Below are 23426 nucleotides of genomic sequence, written 5' to 3' on the forward strand. Positions count from 1 at the left end.
GATCACATAGCTTTGAGTTCTTTCTATTCTCTGTTGAACTTCCAAATTTCTATCTTCAACTAGAACTTCATTTTTGTAGATCATATTAAGCTATACAGATGTCTACATCTCCACCTAAAGGTCTAATTGACAACTCAAATTTAACACGTTTAAAAATTAGCTACTTAAATACTCTGCCCAACAGACCCTGTTTCTCTCTAGTTCTCTCCATTTCAGTAAACAGTAGTTTCATTCTTCCAGTTTCTCAATCCGAAAGCCTTGAAGTTACTCCATACCTCTCTCTTTCTGTCACATCCAGCAGCCCATACTGTCAGTCTATGCCATCAATTCTGTCTTTTAAGTACATTCAGAATCCAATCACACCTCATCACACACAGTTACCACCTTCTGTATGGGTGATATAGAGATCACCATCTTCTTCCTCTTGGATTATAGATTGTTTCACTTGGCTCCTTATCTTCCTGTTTCCAACCTGGCATTCTTTCAATCCTCAACATGGCAAATGAAGTTATATAAATCAAATCACTTTTTCCTCTGCTCAAACCTTCCAGTGATTTCCTATCTTAATCAGAGTAAAAGCTTCATTTTGGCATACTTAACCTTTAGATAGTATAATATGTTGATATAATTCTAGTCTCTTAAGATATCAAAGGAAGAGAATCCCTGAAAAGCTTAAGTAGTTTTTAAAATTAAGAAAGACATAAATCTAAAAGTTAATTATAGATTGTTGAAAAATCAGATGCAACTCAGACCATATTTCTGGCTAGATCACATTTTCAATCAGATCTTAAAGGCTACCCTTATTCCTTCAGAGCAATTTTCATGTAGCTAGAATGAAAATAACAACATGTTGGAAACCCATAATATGTCTATTTACTTGCTTGCATTTTTATTATTTAATCTTTCATTTTACATACAGTTTATATCCCTTAGGATATAAGAAAGGGAAGATTTACAGACTTCAATTTTTTCCTAATACTATCCATTGAAGTTACTAGAAGTTCAAATGCTTTTTTTTATTTTTAGGTACTGGGATGTCTAACAAAGATAAAACAATTGAATCTAACTGAAACTTGATATGATTACTACCTTGACAATTCTAGATATTTCCTGATGTATCATAAATCATAATAAATGGACCTATCAATTTTAGTCATAGCTATCTTAGTCAACTCAGAACTTACTGTTTGTCTAAAAATATACAGAGCCATTTTTCCATGATGCTTTCCAGTACAATATAGACCAACAATGATTTCTTCTGTTTAGAACATCTGTAACTCAGGATTGCTACAATTTGGATAATGTAATACACATTACTTTAATTCATTCTTAATTTTTCCCTGTGCTGAATGCTTACTTGGATTGTAAACTTCTCAAGGGTAACCCTATAGTGTTTGGTACCAGATGTACCCAATAACGTCTCTTTTTAATTGAACACACCTGTATACTATGACAAAATTAATTTCTTTTTATGAGCAAAAGAACTATTTCCAAGCAATATTTAAATTAACGAAATTGACATATTTATTGTGTTAAAAGAATAAATCAGGAAAATCAGCTTTTTTTTTGGTTTCTTTGGGAATAATTGCAAAACTTTTCTTTGTTTTTAATTACTTTTAGCAAGCTCTATTTCCAAGATTGGCTCAGATCCTCTAAAACTTGTACATGATGCTGTGGAGGAAACCACCGACTGGGTCTATGGCTTCTTTTCTTTGCTGTCTGACATCATCTCATCTGAAGGTGATGAAGAAGATGATGATGATGGAGAGGAGGACACTGATAAAGGTACAAAGAGCACAGAGACATCCAACTGCTGGGTCTGCTATTTGATATGTATAATAGTAGTTCCCTGGGGGCTCAGACAGTAAAGTGTCTGTCTGCAATGCTGGAGACCCAGGTTCAATCCCTGGGTCGGGAAGATCCCCTGGAGAAGGAAATGGCAACCCACTCCAGTATTCTTGTCTGGAAAATCCCATGGACAGAGGAGCCTGGTAGACTATAGTCCATGGGGTCGCAAAGAGTCAGACACAACTGAGCAACTTTACTTACTTACTTAAATTTCTACACAAATGCGCACTTGGGTCAAGCTAAACCAAAATGAATACATTTCTGAGTGCAAATTGCCTATCAACAGGTTGCCAAACTCAATAAATTGGTCTTTATGTGGCTTTCAACTTATAGATTATCTGCCATTATGGCAAAGATATCAAAATTAAATGCTATATTAGAGTACTACAGAGAGACTTATTAGGCAAACCTACAAAACCACAGTAGAAACTCACATTTATATGCTTTTTCAAGAAAGAAATAGTTACTATTTCCCAAGTTTGAAATAACAATAGTAAGACTAATTATGCATATATATATATATATTATACATAAAATTTGTATTCATAAATAGCAGAAAGCAATCCTACTAAAATCATGATGAAAGTAAATTGATTGAAACAAATGGAGGTAAATGTCACAGCAATTATGCAACTAACCTATTTACTCTCTGTTATATATAAATGAACAAAAGGAAATTACAAACTTAATCCACATGTAAACTTCTATTAAGTGGATGTGAAAAGAACAAGTACTGTGATTCTGCCTTTTAGATGACATTTTTAAGATCAGCTTTACTCATCAGAACTTGCGTATTCAGCCTTGACTACCAGAAAAGCTCTTAGTATTTTAGCCCTTTCTATGACTTTGTCTAAATTTGTATTTGTTTGGCCTCTGTCAGAAGTTGAGATGAAGAGCAGAGCACTGAAATGAGCATGATATACAAACCATAATGTATAATTTGGATAACTGCCACAATTTTATTGAACTCGTAAAAGTGAAACTATCTTAAATAAATGTACATAGGCAAAGTTTATATTAAAGCTTGGAATTTGGAAGGCGAAGTAATATATAGACTACTATTATCAAAATTAATAGATGTTTTATAAAAGAATGAACAAAAGCAAATGGGAAAATTGAGAGGCAATTTTATGCTCTGCTGAAAATTTTTCTAATTTACTGTTTTTGTCTTCATTTAGGAGAAATAGAGGAGCCTCCCTTGAAAAAAAAAGGTTAGTTGTTTCACCTCTGCAAAAAAAAGTATTTTTTATGGTAATGTTGATTTTCACCATGACTCAAACAGATTTTACTTTGTTGTGGACTTAATTTGTTTTTTTTTCCTTTTTCTTCAGTTATTATCAGTATTTTATTCAATTTTAGATGAGAACTATCGGACAATGTGGCTGATATAATATGGAGGAGAATAATCTTGGAGGCAGTATATATCATGTGTCCTCATAAAGCAATTGAATCATCTGAGTGTGGTTGATTGTGGTTCACAGGGATCCCTTGAAGGAATAATCAAGGTCTTCAGTCACTGAATGAAATGGTCACAAATCCAAAAGATGGGAGCAATATAACTGGGAAAGGGAGTTAGAACCATGAAGGAAAAGACTCAGAGATTTTACAGGAAGGGGTAGGAATTATGTCTAGAAGGAATAATAGAAAGCAAAGTATAGTATCCTGAGGTTTATTTTGTATGAGAGAGAAACATAGAAATCACTCTTAATGCAATCAGTTATTGTTCCACATAACTAATTGGAGAAGGAAATGGCAACGCACTCCAGTATTCTTGCCTGGGAAATCCCATGGAGAGAGGAGCCTAGCGGGCTACAGTCCATGGGGTGGCTAGAGTTGGACATGACTTAGCACCTAAACCACTATTGTTCCACTACTGTTCCACATGCTGATCAGTAGCTCTTGGGTGTATTTGTTACAGAGGGAAACTTGCTGGCTTCTATTGCTATCTCCCTAGACCTATTGTGGATGCAAACAGTAGGATCCAAATTTGGAGCTTTGGCCTTGCCTAACAGATGATGATCACCTCACTGTTTGGAATAAAATCTGCTTAGTGTATGTATGTTAATTTTGAAAATTTGAATTTATAACTTGTCCAATAAATGATAAATTAAGTGGTGAAACTCAAATGTGGGAATGCCATCTAGAAATGAAAGTGTTTATGAAACTATTGAGAGGAGAAATACTACTCACAAATCCATGATGAGAACCCAAGAACTCAGACTTGGTCATCAAATCCGGGTTTCGAGACTCTAGATTAGTTTATAAACTTCTTGGGGTAAAAAGTTAAGTCTTTTTGTAGTGGATCTCCAATGGATAGTGCACAGAACATAGTCAAAGTTTAATATAATGAGTTACTAGTCATAGTCTGGAAATTACAGTTTATGTATATATTTAGTCTGTTTAGATGTGGGAAAGAGGAGGACAAATGTTTTCCTACTTATAAATTAAATTCTATGAGAATATCATATAAGATCACATTCTTCATAAATCAATATCTAGTATTTAATATAGAATCTGTTCATTACTTTTGATTTGAATTTCCTGGTGGGATTATTTTAAAATTAAGTTTTATGAAATGTTTATCATAAATGTCAAATGCACATAAAGCTGTTCGTTGTTTCTTAAATTATTGCCTTACTTTACCAAATCAACAGAGAAACTATTAAATAATTGTTTAGGATGTTTTTTTTAAATGTCAGTAATGATCATTAGTTCAAACAGTCTAAGGGATATGTATGTTTAAAACCATGTACACTAATGCCTTCAAGGATTACTAGAAAGAGAATTGACTAATATCACCTGAATATATTTTCTTAATATTATTGTTCACAGAGTTACATGAGAAAATGGACATTTAGAGAAACATGTTATACACCCTACCTTGTTACAGAACCTGTATAATAACAACCCTTAGTTGAAGTGGACCAAAGGAAATATATTTCACTACAATTAACATATTTTATTTAAAACCTTTTCTTTTGTAGAATCGTCATAGAAATGAGTTTTTAATCAGCATGTAATATTTTGCAAAACATTTGTAATACATATTCTGCTTTTAAAAGCATATTTTTGTATTATTATTTGGGGAGAGATTCTATGAGCTTATCTCTACCTTATGGATTATTTTATAAATTTCACATTTTAAAATTGTGTTTTAAGAATTTTTTATTGTTTTTATATAATCTAGAATTATATTCTCTAAAAATATGTGATTTTCACCTGTCTAAATGAGTATTAATCTTTTCAGTAGTACTCTTTCCCATGCAGATAAATTGAATAATATTTAGCCATTTTATACCACCTAAATTATCAGGTTGTGGCATTGTTTATTTAACTGTCCTGTGTCTATATGAAATATTTTGTTTATATGTGCTAAAAATGTTGGTTTCATTTGTCCAGTTCTAGCTGTTTTTACCAAAACGAAAATTCAACCACCTTGTTATTTATGAGTGGAGTTTGCATTTCTAATTTGATAAGGAATAATTGTCCAGTCACATAATCTCAGGTTTATAGGATTGATTATTAAACAGGTTATTAATATGGATGATTCTTTAGAATCTGCTCCTCTGTGGTTTATGTTGTTATATATAAATATAGCTTTAGGATATTAAATGTAGTACCTCAGTTTAGCTCAGTTCAGTCACTCAGTCATGGCTGACTCTTTGTGACTCCATGGACGGCAGCACGCCAGGCTTCCCTGTTCATCACCAACTCCTGAAGCCTACTCAAACTCATGTCCATTGCGTCGGTGATGCCATCCAACCATCTCATCCTCTGTCATCCCCTTCTCCTCCTGCCTTCAACCTAGTGTCTTTATATTCTTTACTCATATTTATTTTTCAGCTTGTCAAAATTTAAATATTAAGTTCTATTACCAAACACTCCAGGATGAGGATCAAAGACACCGAATCATTATAAAATATGTATTTTTATCATTTAATTACTTAAAACTTCTAACTACGAAAACCAATGCCATTGTAAATCACATATTCTAGAACAATTCCATGCTATGTATGGTGGGTGTGCTTTGTTTACCTGGAATCACCCTGTTCAGTAGCATTCCTCACAGCAGGGTAAACATGGATATGTTATCACCCCATCTTCTAAGGGATAAATGAGTGCCAATAGCATTAAAGGAATCAAATTAATTTGTATGCTTTCCTAAAACTGATCTGCCTGAGAACATCTCCAGAGTTATCAAATATTCTATGTTACAAAATAAAGAAGTGTCTTTCACCCATCATCAAATTGCTAGAATGTCAACCAAAGAAGCCAGTAAGCTGTCCTGTCCTTTCTTGCATATATCTGCTAAAGGAGAGTGGTGGTGCTAACACTTAGTTGTTCTGTGTCATGATGGGATGGTGTGAAGTCAAAAATAAGGTAGAGTCAGATACAGGCGCAATGACAAATTTCGTGATTTTGCCTTTTATTTAGCTGAATAATGTGAAAGAATGCATTGCTCTTGAGGGAGAGTCCCTTGAGAACAAAACAAAAAGAATATGCATAGGAAATAAACACTGAAAGCTAAAAATGGCTTTTAAAAATTTAAATGTAAGCAGTTCTTTTCAGTTATTTTCAATATTTGTTCCTAGGAAGTATGACTGCTTTGAAAAAAAAAAAAGTACTTTGAAACAACCAAAGCAGTTTGAGTTTAACACTGATTCTTTTAAATATAACTGGATATTTTCTAAGGCAACCAAACTGTTAAAGATGTGTTGAATAAACCTGTGGATGTCAAATTTCTGTGATTCATTTCAGACTAATTCTGAATAATTCAAAAAGAAATTTAAAACCTAATTTATATAATTATATTATGAAATATTTAATCTAATTGAAGTCAGACCTTATCATATTTTATTTAATATAAAATGCTTAATATTTTGTGAAGGGCATGGCAACCCACTTCAGTGTTCTTGCCTGGAGAATCCCATGGACAGAGGAGCCTGGCAGGCTACAGTTAGTGGGGTCACAAGAGTCGGACACGACTGAGCCACTAACACTTTCATTGACAAAAAATTAAATTATATACTATTTGCAGGACCAATTCACTATGTGTATGTGTGTGTGTGTTTATATATATATGAATATATGTGTATATATGTGGGCTTCCCTGGTGGCGCAGTGGTAAAAAATCCACCTGCCAGTGCAGGAGATACAGGGGATACAAGAGACATGGGTTCAATCCCTGGGTCAAGAAGATGCCCTGGAGTAGGAAAAGGCAACCCATACCAGTATTCTAGCCTGGGAAATTCCATGGACAGAGGAGCCTGGCCGGCTACAGTCCAGGAGGTCACAGAGAGTTGGACATGACTAAGCGACTGAGCACATACACATACACACACACGTATATATATACATAATACATTATGCAACATTTATTCATTATATGTATTTTCTACCTCCTATTAACAAAAAACTCACTATATGCTAGTTGCTCAATAAATATATGTAAATGTATGGATTTAATATATATTCTCTTTTGCCTATAAATTTTTTTCATGATATCTAACAAAATTATTGGAGTTAATTTCCTTTATATTTAAAACTTTAAAAATTATTCCCTGGGAAGACCCAGAGGAATCGGGTGGAGAGGGAGGTGGGAGGGGGGATCGGGATGGGGAATACGTGTAAATCTATGGCTGATTCATATCAATGTATGACAAAACCCACTGAAATGTTGTGAAGTAATTAGCCTCCAACTAATAAAAATAAATAAATAAAAATAAATAAATAAATTTGGAAAAAAAAATAAATAAAAATAAAAATTATTCCCTAAAGTGAAGCATCAGAATTTAGTATCCTCCTCACATATATATTTCAGGAATATCAAACTTTCAAAAAGACTCTTAGCTTATAAACAATTCAAAATTTTACCTCACATTAATTCAAATAAAATAATGTGCAGTAGAATAATGATTTGTCTTGTTTTATAATTTGTTGTAAAGTGAACTTATTATATTAAATCCAAATAATTTAAACATTTTCATCTATTTATAATAATTTATCTTCTGAGTATGTTACAAAATGTATTGCTTCATAATAATTTCCTAAAAATACCTGCTAAAATTGTTTTTGAACTGAAAAGCAAAATTATATTTTTTTTGACAAGGAGTAAGTTTGATGTAACAAATCAAACTAACTCCTTGTCAAAAAAAAAACAAAAACAGACTGGTTCCAAATAGTAAAAGGAGTATGTCAAAGCCGTATATTGTCACCCTGCTTATTTAATTTATATGCAGAGTGCATCATGAGAAACGCTGGGCTGGATAAAACACAATCTGGAATCAAGATTGCCAGGAGAAATATCAATAACCTCATGACACCACCATTATGGCAGAAAGTGAAGAAGAACTAAAAAGCCTCTTGGTCAAAAAATAAATAAATAAATAAAGAGCCTCGGTGAAAGTGAAAGAGGAGAATGAAAAAGTTGCCTTCAAGCTCAACATTCAGAAAACTAAGATCATGGCATCTGGTCCCATCACTTCATGGGAAATAGATGGGGAAACAGTGGGAACAGTGGCTGACTTTATTTTTGGGGAGTCTCCAAAAATCACTGCAGATGGTGATTGCAGTCATTATATTAAAAGACGCTTACTCCTTGGAAGGAAAGTTATGACAAACCTAGACAGAATATTAAAAAACAGAGACATTACTTTGTCAACAAACGTCCATCTAGTCAAGACTATGGTTTTTCCAGTGGTCATGTATGGATGTGAGAGTTGGACTATAAAGAAAGCTGAGTGCCAAAGAATTGATGCTTTTGAGCTGTGGTGTTGGAGAAGACTCTTGAGAGTCCCTTGGACTGCAAGGAGATCCAACCAGTCCATCCTAAAGGAGATCAGTCCTGGGTGTTCGTTGGAAGGACTGATGTTGAAGCTGAAACTCCAGTACTTTGGCTACCTGATGTGAAGAGCTGACTCATTTGAAAAGACCCTGATGCTGGGAAAGACTGAGAGGAGGAGAAGAAGGGGATGACAGAGGATGAGATGGTTGGATGGCATCACCGACTCAATGGATGTGGGTTTGGGTGGACTCCGGGAGCTGGTGATGGACAGGGCGGCCTGCCGTGCTGTGGTTCATGGGGTCGCAAAGAGTCGGACACGACTGAGCGACTGAACTGAACTGAACTGAACTGAAGTTTGATTTGAGTAAGAAATTTGAAAACAAAGGCTGACTTTGCCCATTAGTTAACATAGCAAACATTTTCCATTAGTTAACATAGGAAACATTTTCCATAAATTAAGTGAGCAGCAGCACCAAAGTTTAGATGAAATATACCTACAACAAGAATTACATCTGAAACATAAAGCAATATCACTTTTTCAAAAATTATTACAGTTTACAAATTTTATTGAGTTATAATTAACATACAACATTATGTTAATACAACTTAGTGATTCATTGTTTTTATGCATTATGAAATGATCACTGAAGTAAAACCAGTTATTATTCACTGCTGTACAAAATCATAACAATATTGACTGTATTCCCTATGTGTACACTATATTCCTATGATCATTTATTTTACATTAGAGGATTGTACCTCTTAATCTCTTTCATCTATTCCAATTGGCCCTTGCCCCCTGCCTCCCCCTTGTAGTCTCAAGTTTGTTCTGTCTATTGGAATCTAAAACACAAACAAAACAGTAGAAACAACAAAAACCAAGCAATCCAATTTAAAGAATGGGCAGAGGAGTTAAATAAACAATATTTTTAAAACAAAGTTTAAAATATGTGTCTATTTAGCATAGGCATCTTAGCATTTTTCTGTTTCTTTTTTCAAAAGTAAAATACTGGTTTCTCTCAAATCTAATTGATTTTTCTTTCATATTCCTATATTAGTATTCATGTGATACTGACTTTTGAGATTGCACAAGCATTCATAAAAAGTATAATTTTTGTTGAGTATAAAGCTTTTTAACTTTTTCGTACTAACATGTCTAAGTACAACATAATGGATTATACTTATCTCTTTTTACAGTTAATTTTTACTTAAACCTTAGTCTGTGATAAGTCTGTATATAATAATAATCATTGCAGCATTTATGTTCCTTGAAATACATGATTTTAGGAGACAATAATTGTCTCTTAACAAGAAACTACATCTTATAATGTCATTTCTTGACATTCAGCTTTAAAGTTAAGGCAGCATACTTTTAGTCCTTCAGAACCATATATACTCGTTTTAGGGGGAAGGAAAATTGGTCTTCAATTTTAGGGACATAGAGACTGTATGAGATAAATCATCACCTGCCTTTAAAGAAAGAACCCAAATCCCCTCTATGTTATGTTAAATTTCCTTTTTTCCCAACTGTTTGCTCTATGAACCAAGGAGCGACTTGAAGTTTGAACAGGACTCAAATATGAAGGCTGATATTCTGTGAGATTATTCCTGATGCATGCCAATGGCAGAGAAAGAGGCTCTTCTTAGAGCAAAACAAATTACATCTCCTTATAATTGTGTTTTAAAATTTCCCTAAAGCTCCTGGGGTTGAAAGAGTCCAGTAAATTTAAACTCAGTTCTTTCATTGTGTATTTTTCTCACTTTATTGAAATCTGCAATAGCTCTTTGCAGTCAGGGTGAATAAGAGAGAGCCAGGAAATTTGAGCATCATAAATATTCAAGACTCTAGGATTAGGCCATTCAGAAGGTTGTATCACGTCATCAGGAGTAAGATAGATGGACACGTTTCTGTGCCAGAGATTTCAATGCATCAATCTTTGCTGGCAGCTTCGGTGCCTTACACCAGGCTGAACATAAAGTGTCTGAAAAATACTGTGCATGAAAAAAGGAGGGAGAATGGAAAGGTGACTAAACTTGTTAAAATTCATAGCCCCAGAATATTGGTTACCAGGTTGGCCCTAGTAACACTGTTAAGTATATACATTTATCTTTGGACTGCTTATCTAAATAAGTCTAGATCAAAACTCAGCTCCATTACTGCACTACTACATATTCCCCTTAGGCTGCAGAAGGAACTCAATGCTTTATCTTCTGCTTGTCTTTCCCAATATTGATCAGGCTTGTGAGGACAGGAAGCAAAACCCGGAGAACAGACAGTGGGCCTGGAGATGGGATTAGAATGAAAAAGACTGAGGAGGCTGAGTTAAAGTGAGATCTAACGAACGATCCAGAGATTCACTTTGCTAGGGAGTTGCAGCTGTAGCAAATTGTGGATCTAAAAGAGCTCATTTCTACCAAGGCAAGCAAACTGGAACTAGAATGGTGGATATAATGATAGTAACACTGGAGCTTAAAGGAGCAAGCCTGTTAAAGCAAAGGATTAAATTTTGGTGCCAACATCACAGAGAATAAAAAGGCTGAGACAGCTCAGCTGTGGTCTAATCATTTTAAGTAGTTCCTTTTGGAAATAAGGTTGGATAAGTAATTTAAGAGTCTATGAGTGAGAATAAAATTCAAGATGCCAAGGAAATATTTCACGCAAAGATGGGCACAATAAAGGACAGAAATCGTAGGGACTTAGAAGCAGAAGATATTAAGAAGAGGTGGCAAGAATACACAAAAGAACTGCACAAAAAAGGTCTTCATGACCCAGATAACCATGATGGTGTGATCACCCACCTAGACCAGACATCCTGGAATGTGAAGTCAAGTGGGCCTTAGGAAGAAGCACTATGAACAAAGCTAGTGGATGTGATGGAATTCCAGTTGAGCTATTTCAAATCCTAAAAGATGATGCTGTGAAAGTGCTGCATTCAATATGCCAGCAATTTTGGAAAACTCAGCAGTGGCCACAGGACTGGAAAAGGTCAATTTTCATACCAATCCCAAAGAAAAGCAATGCCAAAGAATGTTCAAACTACCACACAATTGCACTCATCTCACATGCTAGCAAAGTAATGCTCAAAATTCTCCAAGTCAGGATTCAACAGTACATGAAATGTGAACTTCCAGGTGTTCATGCTGGATTTAGAAAAGGCAGAGGAACCAGGGATCAAATTGCCAACATCCTTTGGATCATCGAGAAAGCAAGAGAGTGCTGGAAAAATATCTACTTCTGCTTTATTGACTATGCCAAAGCCTTCGACTGTGTGGATCACAATAAACTGTGGAAAATTCTGAAAGAGATGGGAATTCCAGACCACCTGACCTGCCTCCTAAGAAATCTATGTGCAGGTCAAGAAGCAACAGTTAAAACTGGACATGGAACAACAGATTGGTTCCAAATCGGGAAGGGAGTCCATCAAGGCTGTATATGGTCACCCTGCTTATTTAATTTACATGCAGAGTACACCATGCTAAATGCTGGGCTGGATGAAACACAAGCTGTTATCAAGATTGCCAGGAGAAATATCAATAACCTCAGATATGCAGATGACACCACCCTTATGGCAAAAAGTGGAGAAGAATTAAAGAGCCTCTTTATGAAAGTGAAAGAGTAGAGTGAAAAAGTTGGCTTAAAACTCAACATTCAGAAAACTAAGATCATGGCATCTGGTCCCATCACTTCATGGCAAATAGATGGGGAAATAATGGAAACAGTGAGAGACTTTGTTTTTTTGGGTTCCAAAATCTCTGCAGATGGTGACTGCAGCCATGAATTTAAAATATGCTTACTCCTTGGAACAAAAGCTGTGACCAACCTAGACAACATATTAGAAAGCAGAGATATACTTTGCCAAAAAAGGTTCATGTAGTCAAAGCTATGGTTTTTCCAGTAATCATGTATGGATATGAGAGTTGGAATACAAAGAAAGCTGAGTGCTGAAGAATTGATGCTTTTGAAGTGTGGTGTTGGAGTCCCTTGAACTGTAAGGAGATCAAACCAGTGGATCCTAAAGGAAATCAGTCCTGAATATTCATTGGAAGGACAGATGCTGAGCTTGAAACCCCAATACTTTGGCCACGTGATGTGAAGAACAGAGTCATTGGAAAAGACCCTGTTGTTCAGAAAGATTGAAGGGGACGACAGAGGATGAGATGGTTGGATGGCATTACTGACTCCATGGACATGAGTTTGAGCAAGCTCCCGAAGTTTGTGAAAGATAGGGAAGCCTGTCGTGCTGCAGCCCATGAGGTTGCAAAGAGTCAGACGCAGCTGAGCAACTGAACTGGGTGAGAATGTGTTAGGTTTATACGTTTTTTAGATTCTTCTCTCTTCGATTCTGCATGTTCCCTCTTTCAACATCATGAGACACTAAGGTGCTGCATTGAATTGCCAGCAGTTTGCTAAAAGTTTTACCTATTCCAGGTTATGTTTTTCCTTTTAGAAAGGTTTGTTGAAAAATGCAACAAATGATTTTAAAAAAGCAAAGCAGAAAAACCATCAGGGATTCTCAACTCTGCATCAGATTCAATGTTGTCCTAATTAAACTTATTTTTTCCAGAAGAGACTAACGCCCATTTCAGACTGGCTTACTGGAAAAGGTTATTGGTTCAAGTGACTAAAATTTACAAAAGTAGAACTGGCTTTAGGGATGTCTAGATACGGCTTTTTCTATGGTGTTATTAGTAAATCTTTTCTTCTCATTTACTGATTCTGCTTTCCCTTGTCTGCTTTGTTTGCTTGATTCTCTGGCAACCTTTCCTGTCCTGGTTGCAATTATGGTTACCAGAAACTTGAGGCCAAAATTACCTACTTTAACAACTCTGGAGAGGAGCTTGTGCTATTTCCCATCTGTTTCAGCCAAAGCAATGTAGTTGACTCATTGATCCATATTGAGTAACATATTCTTATTACAAGCAATCAGGGGGTCAGGGATGTGCAACAAGCACTTTGTCAAGACCTAGGGAATAGACCCACTCTTGAAACTAAAAATTAGGTTTGTGTGTTTAGTCACCCAGTTGTGTTCGACTCTGTGAAAATTAGGTCTAGTATTACCCAAATACTTGTATTGATATTGGAAAAGGATTAGTTCCTAAGACTAAAAGAGGGTCACTGTTATAAAAATTGATTCCATTAGGAAAGTTACAAGTATCCAAAATACCTAATTTTTACTTTTATTTTTGTTTTTAATTTGAAATCCCAGATCACTTCTCACCTCAGAATTTCCAGAGTTTGAGTTGTATTTTTTTTTTTTAATCTCCACAGTGTACTTCTAATGCACACTCAGGGTGAGAACCATTGCAACCCAATGATTAATTCTAAAAATAAGAGGTTTGGGGGATTCCCTGGTGATTGAGTGGTTAGAGCTTGCTGCTTTCACTGTCAGGGCCTGGGTTCGATCCCTGCTTGAGGAACTAAGATCCTCCAAGCCCTGAGGCAAAGCCAAAAAAAAAAAAAAAAATTAAAAATTAAGAGGTTTTGGTGGCTTAGATGGTGAAGAATTTGCCTGCAATGCAGGAGACCCGGGTTTGATCCTTGGGTCTGGAAGATCCCCTGGAGAAGCAAATGGCTATCCACTCCAACATTCTTGCCTAGAAAATTCCATGGACAGAGGGGTCTGGCAGGCTACAGTCTATAGAGTTGCAAAGATTTGGACATGAATGAGCAACTAGCATGCGTTGTGATACCAGTAAGGGAGACAGTTGAGGGTAAGTGGATAACTGCATATTTTGTTTACACATAGTGACTGGTTTTGTATATGAATTTGCTGTTAAGAAAATACTAAATTGTGAAGGATAAAATAAAAACTAATTCTATATCATTGTTGCATTGACCTAGATCATTGAAATAACTGTTGATAATTGATGCCCATCAGCTGAACACATCAACATTTTGAACATGACTGAGATAGCCTCAAATAAACACAACAAAGAGATGTTTGTGTTAGTTCCCTTTCTGCTATTAATCTACTATGGTTAAATTACTTAACCTCAGTGGTTCTCACATCTGTAAAACAAAGATGCTAGATTTACAGATGCCCAGATGTCCTTTCCACCTATGATTTTTTTTACTCTATTGTTGAATTGTGCAGTCATATGTTAATAATTTTTCTAAGGGTTTCAACTGGACTAGGACCTTGTGACTCAAAATGTGCTTAATGGGACAGTAGTTTTAGCATCAGCTGGGATTTAGGAACGCAGAACCAGGCTCCACCTAGACCAAATGATTCAGAATCTATATTTTAGGAAAATTCCCTAGGCAAATCATATTCCCATTAAAATTTAAGGAATATTGGTTTAGACAGTAGGTTCTACTTCTGACTGTGGTTCTGAAACTACTTCAGAGTTAATTTAAATTGGAGATTCCTAAAAGGTTTCTCACCATGAAAAACACATACATTTGTGCTATAGCTAGGAATATGTTTTAAAATTTCTCCAGATGATTTTGATGTATAGCCACATTGATCTTGTCTAGTATATCATCAAATATGAAATACACATATGAACCAAGCCAAAACTTATCCAAATCTGTAAACTCCACCAGTAATTATCTTCAAAAAGGTATTATTTAATCATTTCCACCTCTGTCTGGTTTATGAACACATGGGAAACAGTTTCTCATTTTATTTTGTTGTTGTTCAGTCGTAAAGTCCTGTCTAACTCTGTGACCCCACTGCCTGCAGCACACCAGGCTTTTCTGTCCTCCACTATCTCTCAGAGTTTGCTCAAATTCATGTCTATTAAGTTGGTGATGCTATCTAACTATCTCCTCTTCTGCCATCCCTTCTCCTTTTGCCTCTAGTCTACCCAGCATCAAGGTCTTTTCCAATGAGTAGGCGCTTCACATCAGGTGGCCAAAGTATTGGAGCTTCAGCATTGGAGCAACAGTCCTTCCAGTGAATATTCAGAGTTGATTTCCTTTAGAATTGACTGGTTTGATCTCCTTGCAGTACAAGAGACTCTAAAGAGTCTTCTCCAGCACCACAATTCAAAAACATCCATTCTCCGATGCTCAGTCTTCTTTATGGTCCAATTCTCACACTCATACCTGACTACTGGAAAAACCATAGCTCTGACTATAAGGACATGTGTCAGCAAAGTGATGTCTCTGCTTTTTAATACACTGTCTAGGATTGTCATAGCTTTCCTTCCAAGGAGCAAGCATCTTTTAAATTCATAGTCACAGTCACTGTCCAGAATGATCTTGGAGCCCAAGAAAATAAAATTTGTCATTGATTCTCCTTATTCCCCTTCTATTTTCCATGAAGTGATGATACTGGATGCATGATCTTAACTTTTTGAATGTTGAGTTTTAAGCCAGCTTTTTTACTCTTCTTTCACCCTCATCAGGAGGCTCTTTAGTTCCTCTTCACTTTTTGCCATAAGAGTGGTATCAGCTGCATATCTAAGGTTGTTGATATTTCTCTCAGCAATCTTGATTCCAGTTTGTGATTCATCTAGCCCTTTATTTCACATGATGTACTCTGCAGATGAGTTAAATAAGCAGATTAACATAGATAGCCTTGTCATAATCCTTTCCCAGTTTGGAACCAGTTAGTTTTTCCATGTCCAGTTCTAGCTGTTGCTTCTTGACCTGCATACAGGTTTTTCAAGAGACAGGTAATGTGGTCTGGTATCCTGTCTCTTTAAGAATTTTCCTCAGTTTTCCTTTGACTGATCCACAAAGTCAAAGGCTTTTGCATTGTTAATGAAACAAATTTTTTTTTTTTTTGGAATTCCCTTTCTTTCTCCATGATCCAACAAATGTTGGCAACTTCATCTTTGGTTCCTCTGCCTTTTCTAAATCCAGCTTATACATCCGGATGTTCTCAGTTCGCATACTGCTGAAGCCTAGCTTGAAGGATTTTGAGCATTACCTTACTAGCATGCGAAAGAGCACAATGGTTTGCTAGTTTGAACATTCTTTGGCATTGCCTTTCTTTGGGATTGGAATGAAAACTGACCTTTTCCAGCCCTGTGAGCACTGCTGCATTTTCCAAATTTGCTGACTTTTTGAATCCAGTACTTTAATAGCATTGCCTTTTAGGATTTTAAATAGCTCAGCTGAAATTCCATCAGCTCCACTAATTTTGCTCATAGTAATGCTTCCTAAGGCCCACTTGATTTCACATTCCAGGATGTCTGGCTCTAGGTGAATGAACACACCATCATGGTTACCCAGGTCATTAAGACCTTTTTTGTATAGCTGTATATTCTTGCCGCTTCTTCTTAATATCTTCTGCTTCTGTTAAGCCCTTACCAATTCTGTTCTTTATTGTGCCCATCCTTGCATGAAGTATTCCCTTGATATCTCTAGTTTTCATGAAGAGATCTCTAGTCTTTCCCATTCTATTGTTTTGCTCAATTTCTTTGCATTTTTTCATTTAAGAAGGGCTTCTTATGTCTCCTTGCTATTCTCTGGAACTCTGAATTCAGTTGAGGATATCTTTCCCTTGCCTTTTGCTTCTCTTCTCTTTCTTTCCTATTTGTAAAGCCTCTTCAAATAACCACTTTGCTTGGTTGAATTTCTTTTTCTTGGAGATGGCTTTGGTCACCGCTTCCTGTACAGTGTTACTGACCTTGTTCTTAGTTCTTTAGGTACTCTGTCTAGCAGATCTAATCTCCTAAATCCATTCATCACTTTCACTGCATAATCATAAGGGGTTTGATTTAGGTCATACCTGAATGGCCTAGGGATTTTCCCTACTTTTTTTCAACTTAAGCCTGAATTTTGCAATGAGAACCTCATGATCTGAGCCACAGTCAGCTATAGGTTTTGTTTTTGCTGACTATATACAGCTCCTCTGTCTTCGGCTATGAAGAATATAATCAATCTGATTTAAGTATTGACCATTTGGTGATGTCCATGTGTAGAGTCATCTCTTGTGTTGTTGGAGAAGTGTATTTGCTATGACCAGTGTGTTCTCTTGACAAAACTGTGAGACTTTGCCCTGCTTCATTTTGTACTCCAAGGCAAACTTGCCTGTTACTCCAGGTATCTCTTGACTTCCTAGTTTTGCATTCCAATCTCCTGAGATGAAAAAGACATCTTTTTTTTGGTGTTACTTCTAGAAGGTCTTGTAGGTCTGCATGTGTGCCTGTGTTCTAAGTCATTTCTGTCATGTCCAACTCTGCAACCCTATGGACTGTAGCCTGCCAGGCTCCTCTGTCCATGGGATTCTCCAGGCAAGAATGCTGGAGTGGATTACCATTCCCTTCTCCAGGGGATCTTCCCAACCCAGGGACTGAACCTGAGTCTCCTGCAGCTCCTGCATTGCAGGCAGATTGTTTACCACTGTGCCACTGGGGAAGCCCCGTAGGTCTTCATAGAACCTCAATTTCAGCTTCTTCAGCATCAGTGGTTGTGGCATAGACTTGGATTACTGTAATGTTGAATGGTTTGCCTTGGAAACGAAGTGAGGTCATTCTGTCTTTTTTCAGATTGCACCCAAGTACTGCATTTTGGACTATGAGGGCTGCTCCATTTCTTCTAAGGGATTCTCACCCACAATAGTATATATAATGGTCAGCTGAATTAAATTCACCCATTCCTGTCCGTTTTAATTCACTGATTCTTAAGAAGTCAATGTTCAATATTGCCATCTCCTCCTTAACCGCATCTAATTTACCTTAATTCATGACCCTAACATTCCAGGTTCCTATGCAATATTGTTCTTTACAGCATCGGACTTTCACCCCCAGACGCATCCACAGCTGAGCATCATTTCTGCTTTGGCCCAACTGCCTCATTCTTTCTGGAGCTGTTAGTAATTGCTCTTCGCTCTTCCCCAGTAGCATTTTGGACACATTCTTACTTAGGAGTGCTCATCTTCTGATGTCCTGTCTTTTTGTCTTTTTATATTGTTCATGGGGTTCTCCAGGCAAGAATACTAGAGTGGGTTGCCATTTCCTGCTCGAGTCGACCATGTTTTGTCAGAATTCGTCACTGTGATCCGTCCATCTTGGCTGGTCCTGTATGGTGTGGCTTATAGCTTCATTGAGTTATATAAGCTCTTTCATCATGACAAGGCTGTGATCCATGAAGGTGTTCTCATTTTATAAATGGGGAAGATAAAATTTGCAGAGAAAAATAGGGAAAATACAAATCAGAGAGGAAAAATGAATTAACCAGAAATTACTGGGTTTTTGTGGAAAAGGAAATGGCAACCCACTCTCCAGTGTTCTTGCCTGGAAAATTCCATGGACAGAGAAGCCTGGCAAGCTACAGTCCATGGGGTCGCAAAGAGTCAGACACGACTGAGGAACTCACACACACACACACACACACACACACACACTGGGTTTATGGAAAAAATGAGATTGCACACACACATATATATGTTTTGCAATTTTTATAGGGGTCAATACTATGCAGTGCTGAGATTATTTGTTTTCTTGAAAAAGTTTTGCTTATTTTAGAAAATTTTGCCAAGTAATCAAACATTCAAACATATTAAAATAGGATTATATATGCTTATACATATGTATATATGTATGTATGGGCTTCAATAACCCTGAAGGAAACTGTCCTCAATATTTGCCTATCACTATACCTGGAATGTTTCCTCACTTATTCAAAAACACTAGATTCATTAAGTAGGAGAAAGTATTCTTTTTCACCCTTCATTAATGGTTAGTAGTGCACTTTCCTCAAAATTTTTGTTTATCAGTGCACTGGAAAATTATAAGAATCATTAAAATACAAACAGCTACACATCATTTGGTATATTTATATAAAATACTGAGAATTCAGCAAAATATTCTCCTTCAGCATTTCTTAACTAGCCACTAAAGAGATAACTAAATTTGTTCAGTTATTTATCTGAACTTTTGTGTCCTAATAACAATTGGCAAAATCTTACAAGTGTAGATTCCATGTTCAAGTGAATAAATAATTTGAATTTTTAATATTAGAATAAAAATTATTAAAGATATTTTATATTGTCTAGCATTTGTGAGATATATTGAGAAAACATCTTGACAAAAGGCATTATTTAAAATCCACAACCCTCAGAACAATTTAATAAACTGGGTTGTCATCTAAAAGAATTAGGATGGTTGCCTTGGTGACAGAGATTATCCTTTCAATTTCTTGAGTCTGTCATTTTAAAATCTTGAATAGATAATATTTTTAATTTATTAGCAGTGTGTCATATAGAGAAAAAAATTGTGTGCTTTAAACTATCCATGTAAGACTTAAACAAATTTATAAACTGCTCAACAATAAACTGTGTTATGATTTTAAGTAGAATAACAATTTATAATAAGTAAAATACATGTAATATAACAAAATAATTCAGTAAGTCTTTACTGCAGTAAACTCATTCTTTGGACTTATTTAGGACAATCTATTTTTCTAATTCTGGTCCCATTCGTTGCTGCTGCTGTCAACCTTCCTATTTGTTTTTTGTACATATGGCTGGCCTCTCTTCCTAAGTTAAATGTGAGTGTCAGGCTCAGAGAGTCTTGGGAAAATTGGTTAGTCTGTGATTAACACTGCACCCTGGGAGATGTAGAGCTTAGATAAATACATTTTGATGGAATTAAACAGTCTGAAGATGAAGGAGGATAACCAAACCAATGAAACAAATTTTCATTTCTCATTGGGAGTTTTAAAGATTTTGGCTATTATGTGCTGCATGTTCCTGAGGAGAACGAGAAAATTCACCATTATACATAGAAGTTCCACTTTGGGCCACCAGGAAGATCACTAAAATTTATATCTGTCCTCTCAGGTATCCAACAGAAATATATACAACAAATGCCAACATGTCACTATTCTACATGTACAATACCACAAATATATAAGCAGTGTTGTTACACGAAATAATGCAGATTATCACTTAAATGCCATAATCACAAATAGGAAAAACTGAAATGAAATATTCCTTAATATGTAGACCAAAAGAAATAGAAATTTTTACGCCCTTCAAGTTAGACAGGATAGCATATCCCACTTTAAAACCTGTTTCAACTTCTTTTTTCTGTTAAAATGAACATGGTTTTAATTGTCAATATTTTATTATAGGTATAATTGTCAATTATATATGTCAGTTCATAGTTGATATCCTATGTGTAAGCATCTATAGATAACTTAAGGCAAAGTATTAAAATGCTCAGTGCCTTTAATTTGATTATTATTTAGCTTTTCAGTGTTCCAGGAAAACAATATTAAAAAACCCTAACTTATTGACACCCATGTTGATGACTGTGGGAAAAAATGCTTTAAAAATATATTGGTAATGTGCTTTTAATTTTCTTCCATATCTTTGTATGGCTTGATGCTGTATTTTTATTTCATATTAGTCTTGAATGATATTCCATGTCTGGAGGTACAACAGTGTATTTCTTCACTTACCTGCTGAAATATACCTCAGTTGCTTCCAAGTTTTGACAATTATAAATAAAGCTCCTGTAAACAAATAAGAATAAACCCTATCTTTTGTGCAAGTGTTGCAATTTACAATATCTTTCATATACATTTTAAAATTTTCACCAATAGTAAAATTCTGCAACTTTCTCCAGCATTTCTAATAGAAAGTAAAAAGGTTGAAAAATGCAACATTTTACTGTCTCAAAATTTTCAACCACACGTATTTTAGTATTTAAGTCATTTGAGCATTGTGTCATAAAGAACAGGTGAAATACTATCTACCACAACTTTCTTTGTTGTGTAGGAGTTAATAGTTTATAATTTTACTCAAATATTTATTTTTTAACTTAGTATGTATTTATCAAGTAGTATGTGCCAATTATTATTGAAAATTTACTGTGAAACAGAATAGACATAATTTTTGCCCTCAGAAAATTTAGAATTTAGTAAGGGAGACAATAATAATAATAATAATAGCCAATATTTACATAATGTTTATCAGATGTCAGGTGCTGCTCTAAATCCTTTACATTTTAACTTATTTTGTTCCCCATGTAAGTCTATGTGGTTGTGATGGTTTAGTCACTAAGTCATGTCCAACTCTTTTGTGACCCCATGGACTATATAGCCTGCCAGACTTCTCTGTCATTGGAATTTCCCAAACAAAAGTACTGGAGTGGGTTGCCATTTGCCTCTCCAAGGGGTTTTCCCTATCTGGGAACTGAATCCAGGACTCATGCATTGCAGGTGGTCTCCTGCATTGCAGGCAGATTCTTTACTGAGCCATCAGAGAAGCCTAAATTTATGTAGTAGGTACTATTATAAACCTCATTTTCCAGATGAGGAAATGAAGTTTTCACAGCTAGTAGGTATGAGAATTATATTTGAAGGGAGCAGATTGACTCAAGCATTAATTATCTTCAACACTAAACTGCATTTTAGTACATGCCAGCAATGATACTATTTTTGTGTAGATCTTTTAATAGTTTATGTGTCCAGAGTTTTCTAACAAAATGCATTTTAATTATGCCAGAATTTTATTAATTTATGTCATTTTAGTATGACAGTTATTTAGTATGACAGTTATTCAAATAATCGTTTAATGACTACTGCAATCCAGAAATAATGAATACTCTAAATAATATTAATGTTTATTTTTTTCTCAGCAACATAATAAGTTATTACATCGCCTTCTCTTGTTTCTGAGCACTTCACAAGTCTGATGCTGAGACTAATACTTCTTCAGGGACGTTGAACTGTAATCCAATTACTTATTTGGCATTGGACTTTAGAAAAACAGCCTGACCTAGGAGGGTATATTTTTTATTATCTCCATTGAGTTATAACACATGAAAGCCAGAGTTTAAATTCTCTGGATTCCTTTAATAAGAAAAATGTCTAAATGCCTTTAAAGCCTAGCAAAGTGAGATGAATAACAATAAGAATCTGAAAGAAGACTTATACTTTTTTCTCCACTTCTCATATTTACACATACTTCCCTACAGATAATGAGAAATGTGATTGAGAAAGTCAGGACTAGCGAAAGTAGTTGGAATACACTTCCCATTTCTGTGGAAGTAACCTGCCCTTCTCTTAAGTACCCCTTGTTATCATTACAAACACAGTAAACGCTACTGGAGAACTGATTCATATCAGTTAAGGTTACCAATAATTCAGTGAAGCGAAGGGTTTCCTTCCATTGCTTTCTGACGCACTGAGATAACTGTCACTCTTTCCCATTTGTTTTTCCCTTCTCCAATTATCAAAATTTTAAATTGACCTCTGTACCTTTAAGGACCTATGGATAGTCTGACACCTTTGGGACTGAAATACTTTGACTTCCTGCTTTTTAAGACACAAAGCAATCTCTGAGGTTTACTGTTACCAAAATTGTTTATCATTCCAACTAGAATTTGATCCTGAGACTTACCACATTCTCAGAGACACTGGACTGTAACCTAAAGTAAAGCACATACATTTGGAGGTAAATAATGACTGCTTTGACCTTTTTCTTTGTCCCTTGTATCCAGAACTGGCTCAGGTTTAGTGAACTATTTTTAAGGAGTGTCAAAGTTAAATGAAACTTTATGCTACTATGCATTACTGCTGTGTCGCGTAAGTAGAGGCATTCCCCTGTCTATAGACATTATTGAATAACTAGAAGCTAGTATTAATATATGAAATTTTATTTTTCTTTGAGGTTTGCTGGAAGACATAGGGTAATAAATTTCTACTTTACTGACTTGAATCTTTAAATTTAATTTTCTGTACTCACACGAATGGCCCTTAGCTGGCAAGAGCAGTTGGGAGTAAGAAATTAGGCATTATCTGTTTATGAGAAAAAAGATCTTTCTGAAGTCTAAATTGGTAGCATGCTGTTACTCAGTTGGGCAGGAGCCTGAATGGTCATCATTTCCT

General features: G+C 35.5%; 1 protein-coding gene across 1 annotated transcript in view; it reads left to right on the forward strand.

Annotated features, from left to right (window-relative positions):
• Positions 1-23426, forward strand: part of TRDN (triadin) — a 120019-nt gene that overhangs the window by 23563 nt on the left and 73030 nt on the right. Inside the window, exons 3-4 of the mRNA XM_061131799.1 lie at positions 1621-1785; positions 3027-3059. Of these exons, the coding sequence (XP_060987782.1) occupies positions 1621-1785; positions 3027-3059 (198 nt within the window). The remainder of the gene's footprint in view (positions 1-1620; positions 1786-3026; positions 3060-23426) is intronic.

This window comes from Dama dama, chromosome 28 (genome assembly GCF_033118175.1).
Source record: "Dama dama isolate Ldn47 chromosome 28, ASM3311817v1, whole genome shotgun sequence".
NCBI classification, from domain to species: domain Eukaryota; kingdom Metazoa; phylum Chordata; class Mammalia; order Artiodactyla; family Cervidae; genus Dama; species Dama dama.